The 10,811-nt window shown below is 36.5% G+C and overlaps 2 protein-coding genes across 2 annotated transcripts; both read right to left on the reverse strand.

The window, feature by feature from the left end:
* Positions 1 to 1,376: 1,376 nt before the first annotated feature.
* LOC147761408 (uncharacterized) lies at positions 1,377 to 2,270 on the reverse strand. Its single transcript, XM_087016030.1, has one exon. It carries the CDS (start codon positions 2,268 to 2,270, stop codon positions 1,377 to 1,379), a length of 894 nt encoding a protein of 297 aa, XP_086872156.1.
* A 6,834-nt stretch (positions 2,271 to 9,104) lies between these two features.
* LOC147761409 (uncharacterized) lies at positions 9,105 to 10,019 on the reverse strand. The gene has a single exon (XM_087016031.1). The coding sequence runs from the start codon at positions 10,017 to 10,019 to the stop codon at positions 9,105 to 9,107; it is 915 nt and encodes a 304-aa protein (XP_086872157.1).
* Positions 10,020 to 10,811: the final 792 nt, after the last annotated feature.

Below are 10,811 nucleotides of genomic sequence, written 5' to 3' on the forward strand. Positions count from 1 at the left end.
GTGGAGAATGGCGTGAATGTGGCCCATATGAAGAAATGACAGATTTCAAATAATGTATCGGACAATTTTAAGGACTGCTGATACATGCGTGAACCATGATACACCATTTTACCTCTCATTTTCACAGCTGAAAAAATAATGATAAACTAATCTGTAACATTACAAAAATCAAAGCTGAAAATATAACTGAAGATGTGAGGAGTGTAACACATTCAGCTGCATATGATTTTAACTTCTGATTTATACACTGAGTGTCTTATTATTTATGAACCGCACACGATGTTTGTTGAATGTTCTGCTGGTTGTTACTCGGCGTGACCTAGTCTGCATTTTGTATATGAAGTATATTAATAATTAATTCTTTCTTGACTGCAATCAAACTAAATGGAGTGGTAAAAATGTGTCTGGGATTTAACAATCTATGAAGAAATTGAAGCTTATCGTAGTACTCTGGTCCATCAATAAAACAAACTGCCTCTCATTTTTATTTAATGTAATTGTTATGTTATTTAGGAATAAAATTTATTGCAATTTTAAATTCTAATATCGTGCTCAGATATAAACATAAAGCATAAAAATGTCACCGCTGTAACCTTTATTTTAATTAATTCAATTGACATTTCATCAAAGAATCCAGGAATGCCCATAATATGTCCCCATGTAAATTAAACAAAATTATCTTGGCAAAATGATTTCTAAGTTAAAGATGTTAACCCTTATAAGCCTTAATACTCAAAATAAACAAAATGATCCAGTAATCTATAAGAAGGATGAAAATTTGGCTGTTGAGAAAAAAATGACATTATTTAGTATAAAAAAATGCAAATTCAAAACGATTAGCTGTGCCTCAAAAGTGTTCATTTGCGGAAATGTTCCAATTAAAACGAAAGCTTTACATACACTAAAAACCACAATATGATTGCCCCAGAAACTGGAGCGTGTAAAAATGAAATGTCACAAAACTAAGTGAGTAAATGCAACAAATCTTTTTAAGAAAACATTTAAAACTGAAAGAAAAACGTGTATAGATTATAGCAGAAAGATCTACTACTGAGTCTATTTGGCATAGGCATTTTTTAGAAAATCCACAAACACACTGATTTATTGAAGAACTTGTCAAAAATTATAGAGGCAAACCTTCCTTACATCACCTCTTACGTTACTCGGAAAAAAAATTGGTTGGTCTTTAAAGTAATAAAATGTTGAGTTGTAGCCAACAAGAACATGGAAAATACCCCATGCGAGTGAACCATGTTTCAAAATAACGCACCTCGGGACTATCCAGTCTGTATCTATGAAAGATCCATTCTAATACTATGACGGGAATATTAACAGCAGAGAAAAAACGTCGGATTCATTTAAAGCATTATTTCTGATTATACAATACGCCCAACACGCTTAATTTCTTTGAAGAAATCTTTTCTAACCAAGAAAATATCACCAATATCCCGCCATTTCCTGTCCAGGGCAGTGGACCCCAGGAGATGAAAGTCAAGAAGACCAGAAGAACCTCCTTGTATGTAACATGGGAAATAACCCATACGATTGAACCAGGTTTCAAAATATCGCACCTCGGGACTTTCCATTTTCTTCTGATGAAACAGCCACTCGATTGTTATAACAGGAATGTCAACAACAGAGAATAAAACATCAGATGCATTTAAAGCTTTAAGTTCCATGCCTTCTATGTCCATTTTCATGAAAGCTTTGTTAAATCTGCCTGGTATTATGCTTGCGAGGTCGTTTAATGTTGTCGTCTTCTTCGCCGCTGTTCTGCCTTTTGATACAATGGAGATTCCACCTTTGTTGCTGGAGCTAACTTTAAATGTGACATCTTCGTATTTGTCCGACAGCGGGTTTGTCACCAAAGTCACTCTAGATTCCAAGTGCCCCAATTGCAAACTTTTGTGCAGACGAGAGATCGTTGGCGGGTAAGGTTCGACGGCAACCACCTGTTTTCCTAGTGCTGCAGCAATAATGGTCCATGTTCCTAAATTCGCTCCGATGTCAATTAAATTAAGTTCAGGATCTTCATTTGCCAGCGAACAAAATATATCAATGTTCAATCTCTGCCAAAGATGTCCCTGAAGTAAAGAGCGAGATACAAATTTGTCTTCTTTGGCTTCATAGACGCAAATAGGTGCCGATAAAATGTCGGTAACTTTCATTTGAACGCATTTAAAGTCGTCTTTCGCTGGTAGTTGTAAATCTAAAATTTCCAAGTTAATTGGCGATCTGCTTAAACGATTGTAATCACGAGCCATTGCCATCTTTACTTCTGTCTGCAGTTCGTGTTTATCGCTTGTTATCGGCAATAACGATTTTATCGCCAATACCATCAACACTATAATCAAGACATCCCGCAAGATTCTAGCGGCCCTCATATTTCCTTGACTGCCTTGAATTTATATATATATATATACTTGTGATATGGGGAAAGTTAACTATGAAGTGAATGAAATTTTGATATCTTCCTAAATAATAGACCTCGACCCCGCATTATGGAACGACCCCGGATTATGGAACAAAACCGGAAGTTAGCCCTTTTTACCCAGCATGCAGAGCGTAAAAAATCCCCGTTCCACGTAAGTTTCAAGCGTCTGCTACAATGTATCAAACGCGCTATGCAGACGCACGTTACGACCTGATACAATTGAAGTGTTAGCGTTTGAAAGTTCGTTGCTCTTAAATTTGATAAAATTAATACTGAACTTACGTTTATTCAAACAAGTTTTAAAGTCGTTTACCGTCCGTTCTCGTCTGCACTTGTTACTGTCAGTTTCCGATCTCGATTTCTAACTTTTTCATACTGGTTACGGGTAGATACATCGATCGCTGTGGACGTAAACACGGCCGTCTTTTACTGCTATAAGTGTTGTAGCCTAACTTGTCTCATCTCTTATTGTTTGTGTTTCTTGTTCTCGGCTTATTGAAATAATTTTCAAAACATCCACTTACAAGAGTAGGCCTAACAAGTTGAAGTATTCCATGATCTCATAAAAATGGCTTCGATGTTGGCCATCGCAGTGTGCGCTTTCTGTGCACTGTAAACTGCCGCTAGAGAACGCTCCAAGCGCTATTAGGCTCACGCCGCTTGTGACTTTAAATAAATTTGTTGCCACAAAATAAGAATTTATATTGACTTTTTATATTGGACATTATGAGTGAAAATATAGTTACTGACCTTGTTCATGCACAATGAATTTCAGCATGCCGAAGAGAAAGTTATATGATCCTGAGTGTTTACATGCTGCTATCAGTGCCGTGAGAGAGGACTCTTATTCATTATCAGAGGCGGCACGTATGTTTGACGTGCCGAAGACGACCCTTTATAATCATATTTCAGGTATACAAATGACACATGTTTGATCTTTGTTCTGATGAAAACAAAAAATTCAAAATAGCTACCCTAGACTGCATTCCCACATATATTAAGATCGATCTATCCCCATGGGGAGTCTCACTAGATTGCTGTCAGCCTGACCGGCTTAAATGTCTGTCCCGCCTACTAAAAGGTGTAAGGGGATTAATTAACTTTTGTGCGCGTTCGGCTCTCGGAAGCTGACCCAGTGTTAAACTTGTCAATCATTTATTAGGTTTACGCCTTCTACTAGAAGTTTTTTCTTTAAATCTTCTTATTTCATCTGTCTCTATCTTGTATCTTCTTCTTCTTCTCTTTTTCTTAAATATACCACAGGTGCTCTCAAGGGAGGTGGTCATGGAAAGTTGGCCCTCAGTCACTCTGATGAGGCCGCGCTGGTCGACTACTGCCTTATAATGAGTGACTGGAGGTTTCCACTAACCAAAGACTTGGTGTGCAAATTTGCCATGGCTGTTGGTCAGAATAGGAATGTGCACTTTTCAGCGTCGAACGGCTGGTGGAATCGATTCATGAATCGACATCCAAAGTTGTCCCTAAGAAAACCAGGGCAGATTAATAGGTGCAATATTGTGAGATAAAATAAAACCATGCCAAATAAATGAAAATTATAAGAAAATAAAAATTGTCTTCATCTAAAGATAAGAACGGATATCGGAAAATAAGAAAACATTATTTAATAAATATGAACCAATTTTTTTTCACATTAACATGGATAAAGTCCCTTTTTTTCAGAGGGCGAGCGGTAATGTCACAGAAAACAATTGCGGATGGTTTTTTCATTTTGCTCAAAGATACGCTTGTAAAGCATAATCTTGAAGGAAAACCGGGTTGCATCTATAACTGTGATGAAACATATTTTCAGTCTCAGGCAAGCACAAAAATTGTAGCTGCGAAAGGAAAGACCTTTCCTTACGAGAGGTCGATCACTTCCTCCGGCCATATTACAGTTTTGGAATGTGCCAATGCAATGGGGGATCTGCTGCCGCCCATGATCATTTTTGAAGGCTGCTTACCTGCCGACGACACTTTGTTCCAAGGTCCTCTGAACTCCGTGTACGGTTCCTCTCCCTCTGGATACGTTGATTCTGATAAATATCTAGATTGGTTTCAAAAGATTTTCTTGAAACATACAGAAAGAAATGGCCCGATTATTTTAATTCAGGACAATTTAGCGGCGCATGCATCAAAAGAACTAATCGACTGTGCCAGAGACAATGGTGTAATTCTGCTTAATATACCCAGCCATACGAGCCACTACTTGCAGCCTATGGACCAGGTGTTTAAAGATGTGAAGTTAGAATTCCGAAAGATTGCCAAATCGGCAAGCCTACTTAGAAAAAATTTGGTGATTAGTAAGGGTACATTCCCAGCAATACTTAAATCGGCACGTGCCAAAGCATTTACTCCTTTAAAATTGCAAAATGCCTTCAAAACCACAGGTATATATCCACTGGACAAAAGTGCAATTGACGAATCAAAATTTATAGAAAACAAAGATATGACGATTAAGACGGAGACAGTATGCACTCTGCTTATGGAATGCGAGACAGACGACAATGACAAGAGGGACATGGCAACGCAGACAGTTTACGACGACTTGGGACGCCCAACAGACAAGACAGACAATACCACACAGACGGAATTACCATACTCGTGCAATACATGTGGCCAAGTGTGCAATATATCAGAGCACCCAATGGTTAAAATGGGGGCCATTTCCCCTACCATTGCGAAGTTGTTGATCTTTCCCGCCGAAAGCGCCCCTGGTCGGAAACGTAGAGGGACTGATTACACAAAAGCTCAAGTGTTAACCGCAGATGAGGCCCATGACACAAGAAAAAGGAAAGAAGAAGAAGAAAGCAAGAGACGAGAAGAGAAAGAAAAAAAGCGAGAGGAGATGCAGGCAAGGAGAGAACAAAAGGCGAAAGATTTGGAAGAAAAGAAGAAAAGAAGAGCTGTAGAAAAAATGAGAAAAGCCGAAGATGACGCTAAGCGTAGGATGGAGAAAGAGGAGAAGAAAAGAAGAGCGGGCGAAGAGAGGAAGAGGAAGAAGGCCGAGGTCCAAGAGCGAAAGGCACAGAGGGCCTTGGAGATGAAGCGCAGAAAAGAAAAGAAGGAAGGAGGGAGAAGAAAGAAATCAGAGGGAAATGTAGCAGAGGGAAATTTCGTCGTTGTAGAACCTCTGGAAGGAAACGAGGCGCCACGAACACCCTTCAGACCGGCACCGATATGCAGGATTTGCAACGGGATAGAGCCACCAACATGCAGCACCACGGAGTTGGGGGAGGAAGTGTATGAGTTTTTACGTTGCGTTGTTTGTAACGCACAAGAACATCTTACTTGCGCCAAAACCCCGACATTTTTGGACGTTTTCCTCTGTAATAACTGCTGGCAGTGTTCAGAGTAGGCCTTTTTTATTATTTTTTTTTTTATAATTAATTAAAAAAAGATTTATATTGTTTATTTTTATCAGTACCGCAAAACAAACATACAAGTGATATGTTCTTGTGCGTTACACACAACGCAACGTAAAAATGGTGAACAGAGTTGCAGTGCATGTTTGATTTGAGATATAGTATAGTAATGTACATAACTTTTTTGCCCCTTCATTTGTTTTCTTGAAGGGCAAGACAGTGTAATATTAGAATGATTGAAGTGATTTCATTTTATGGAGTTAAAGGTTAGATTCATTTCATAAAAGTCACAGCACTCTTCAGAAAGATGAATACATTCATCTCTTTGTAAAGTTACAGCATTGTTACGCGAGTTCTCCGCAAATTTTTTGTTTATTGCATTTGTCACACTTTCGATAAATTCTTTGTTAATGATATGTGAGCTGTTAGTGTTAATTGCCACTTTTGTCACCATGAATTAAAGCTTTTATTTTGAATGATTACTGGCGTTGTTTACTTAAGGCAGACCAAACGAATGATAGATGAGTTTTAAAATGAGAAATATCAATATTTTTCTTTTAATTCATAATTATGGATACAGTATTTTCAATTTGGCATTTTAAATTATCTGACTACTAAACATCGCTTTGATACTCCGACGTAGCGGCAACTTCTCGTTTTGTTCCATAATCCGATTCAAGGCAGTAGTGAATGAGTGGGCTATTCCATTATTCAGCAATATTTGTGTTTAAAAATAAAAGACCAACTTAATATGAAAAATAACAGCTGTTATTTTCATTGATATTCGCAATATAAAGCGCATTCGTCGTTTTATTGTCTTTTATAGACCCCTTGCACTACAGATTGCCTTGCATCTTATCTAACACACACTGACGCGACGTTATCTGCGCACTTCCGGTTTTGTTCCTTAATCCGGGGTTTGAGAACAACACGAAGTTAACCATTATTTTAGCGTTTTTCTCCAATAATAACCTCAATCATATGGATTAAGCTTTACACGATAGTAAATAAAGCTCTATCGTAGCTACATGCAAAGTATTAGAGGTTAGTTTACGTTCATTTTTATACACAGACTGTGCAAAGCTGAAAAACGTCAAATATCGTTCCATAATCCGGGGTCGAGGTCTATAGTATTATAAAATATAAAATATTTATCTAATGTAAAAATGTGCGGATCTTGATACCAAAATCGGTCTGATTTTTTTCTCATGCTTTCTTTATTTCGATAACAACTTCGTCATTTCCACTGCTATGAACTTTATAAAATTCACGATTAAGATTTGATACCACCTTCCAAATATATATATATATATATATATATATATATATATATATATATATATATATATATATACCATATTATAGCGCTTTTATTTACGTCTTACCATAGGCAAATAAATGCTAAATCAATTTCCATTGTAAGTTTAATTAGTAAGGTTAATCTTTGAAATTATAAGACAAATGAAGCATATTACATAAATCTTACACTATATGTTAAACAAAGCATATAAGAAAATTTATGATGAATACTATTTCTTTATTTGATATTTTAGAATCATGCTATTTTATAGTCTCTCCTCGCAAGTCTGTCTTAATTACAGCATATATCCCAAGCCCTCAGCTGGCTATGATGGCACCTAGGCTGACATCATCATACAGCTTGTGGCGCCCCTAGCGTTTCAATTGAAACTAAGCATTTGAGTCTAAGCATACAATAGGATTTATCAGCATATTTATTTGATATTCATTTTTGAAAAATGGTCGACATTGTTTTGTAAACACAGGGTCTCTTAAAACAATAAGTTTCTAAATTCATCCAAACATTTTAATATAAAATAATAAAATATTAAGCCCGATTCAAAGTCACGAGGCTCGTGTTGATGTTGTGGTTTACGGTAATGTGGCAAAGATATCAGTGTTGTTCTTCTAAAGTGAATGGACTCCCAGATCTTTAATTTTTCTCCCAGCTCCTGCTTCAAATATCTGGGAAAAGAATGTTATTGAGTTTGCAATCAGCTAGGGTGTGTGTGGGGGGTAGGTGATTATCAAAGGATAATTGCCACTTTAGCAACGATGTTCTCACCTTTGTTATACATGATTAAATCCTTTCAAGGGTTTTTAATTAGCTTCCCAGGCTAGAGATACCGCTGTTACATCTAAACAAGCTAATATGACATTGTCCCCCAGCTCCTGCTTCTAAGATTTCCCTCTTTCAAAATTTGGGAAAAGAATGACAATTGGTTGCCAAGGGTCCACCTCATAAAGTCAATAAAGACCTTCCCCTTCTTGACAATGGGAGACATCATTTGGTTTTCACCGAATTTTGATTAATTGTGGAGAATGGCGTGAATATGGCCCATATGAGGAAATGACAGATTTCAAATAATGTATCGGAAAATTTTAAGGACTGCTGAGACATGCATGAACCATGATACACCATTTTACCTCTCAAACAATAACTGTAAAAATAATGATTAACTTAGGCCTATCTGTAACATTAGAAAAATCAAAGCTATATATAACTAAAGATGTGAGGAGTGTAACACTTCAGCTGCATATGATTTTAACCTGTGTCTTATTATTTATGAACCGCACACGATGTTTGTTGAATGTTCTGCTGGTTGTTACCAGGCATGACCTAGTTTACATTTTATATAAAGTATATTGATGTTAAATTTTTTCTTGACTGCAATCAAACAAAACTAAATGTAGTGGTAAATGTCTCAGGGATCTAATCATTTATGTAAGAAATTTGATGCTTATCTCAGTACTCTTGTCCATCAATGAATCAAACTACCTCTCATTTTAATTTAATATCCTTGTTATATCATTTAGGAATAAAAGATATTGCAACTTTAAATTCAAATATCAAGCTCAGATATAAACATAAAGCATAATGTCATCTTTGTAACCTTTAGTTCAATTAGTTCAATTGACATTTTACCAATGAATCCGGGAATGCCCATTATATGTCCCCATGTAAATTAAACAAAATTATCTTGGCAAAAAAAAATTATATATATATATATATATATATATATATATATATATATATATATATATATATATTAAAAGTAGAAGTGTTTTATATAGCTGATATATTTGGGGGGGGAGAGGGGGGAGGTGTGTAAAATGTTAATCCGATATGTATACAAAGATGTGCATTAATGTAGCCATGTCATGTAGTCTTGTTCATATCTTTAACCTTTACCCACCTATATTTCTATTTGTCTCATTTATCCTCAAATGTCTCTATTCAATATAGACCAACGAAGCCGTTTCATAGATTGAGATGTCATTATTTTTGATTATGCAATACGCCCAACACGCTTAATTTCTTTGAAGAAATCTTTTCTAACCAAGAAAATGTCATTAATATCCTGCCATTTCCTGTCCAGGGCAGTGGACCCCAGGAGATGAAAGTCAAGCAGACCAGAAGAACCTCCTTGTATGTAACATGGGAAATAACCCATACGATTGAACCAGGTTTCAAAATATCGCACCTCGGGACTTTCCATTTTCTTCTTATGAAACAACCACTCAATTGTTATAACAGGAATATCTACAACAGAGAATAAAACATCAGATGCATTTAAAGCTTTAAGTTCCATGTCTTCTATATCCATTTTCATGAAAGCTTTGTTAAATCCGCCTGGTATAATACTCGGGAGGTCGTTCAGTGTTGTCGTCTTTTTTACAGTACTATGGTCCAGAAACACGCTGGAACTGTTGTTTGATACAATGGCGACCCCACCCTTGTTTCCTTGCTCTTCATGAAACACGACATCTTCGTATTTGTCCGACAGCGGGTTTGTCACCAAAGTCACTCTTGATTCCAAGTGCCCCAATTGCAAACTTCTGTGCAGACGAGAGACCGTTGGGGGATAAGGTTCGACGGCGATCACCTGTTTTCCAAGTGCTGCAGCAATAATTGTCCATGTTCCCAAATTCGCTCCGATGTCAATTAAATTAAGTTCAGGATCTTCATTTGCCAGCGAACAAAATATATTAATGTTCAATCTCTGCCAAACATGTCCCTGAAGTAAATAGCGAGATACCAATTTGTCTTCTTTGGCTTCATAGACGCAAATAGGTGCCGATATAATTTCGGTAACTTTCATTTGAACACATTTAAAATCGTCTTCCGCTGGCAGTTGTAAATCTAAAACTTCCAAGTTAATTGACGATCTGCTTAAACGATTGTAATCACGAACCTCTGCCATCTTTACTTCTGTCTGCAATTCGTATCGAACGCGTGTTATCGGCAATAACGATTTTATCACCAATACCATCAACACTATAAACAAGATATACCCCAAGATTCCACCGGGTCGCATATTTCTCTGACCGTGCAGTTTTGCCTTGATTCTTCTACATGTATATATATATATATATATGCTTGTGATTTTGGGGAAGTTGACTGTGAACTTCCTGAACTGCAATGTAGCAAATTTCGTTTTTCTTTAAATAATATAGTGTAATGATATAATATACATCTATCTAATGTAGAAATGTGCGGGTCTTGATAGCAAAAGCGATCTGGTATTGCTCATGCTTTATTTCCATAACAACTTCGTCACTTCCACTCCTGCCAACTAAATTAAAATCACAATTAAGATTTGATACCGGCTTTCAAATATGTACACCTCATATATATAACCATATTCTAGCGCAGTTATCTACTTCTTACATTAGGCAAATAAATTCTAAATCAATTTTCAAGGTAAGTGTAATTAGTAAGATTCATCTTTGATATTATATGACAAATGAAGCATATTACACAAATCTTACATTATATGTTATATATTAAAAGTTATGATGAACACTATTTCTTTATTTTATATTATGGCTCATAGTATTTTATAGAGTCTCCTCGTATATCTTAATTGCAGCATATATCCCAAGCCCTCAGCCTTCTGTGATGGCTCCCCGGCTGATGTCATCATGCAACTACAGGCGCCCCTAGCGTTTTAATTGAAACTAAGCATTAGAGTCCAAGCATGCAGTCAGATTTA

Source organism: Lingula anatina, chromosome 6, assembly GCF_051362555.1.
Source record: "Lingula anatina isolate TDL-2025a chromosome 6, LinAna3.0, whole genome shotgun sequence".
NCBI lineage: Eukaryota > Metazoa > Brachiopoda > Lingulata > Lingulida > Lingulidae > Lingula > Lingula anatina.

Bases quoted from the DNA above. Each gene is read 5' to 3' on its own strand.
- LOC147761408 (XM_087016030.1), bottom strand. From the start codon at position 2,270: ATGGCAATGGCTCGTGATTACAATCGTTTAAGCAGATCGCCAATTAAC.
- LOC147761409 (XM_087016031.1), bottom strand. From the start codon at position 10,019: ATGGCAGAGGTTCGTGATTACAATCGTTTAAGCAGATCGTCAATTAAC.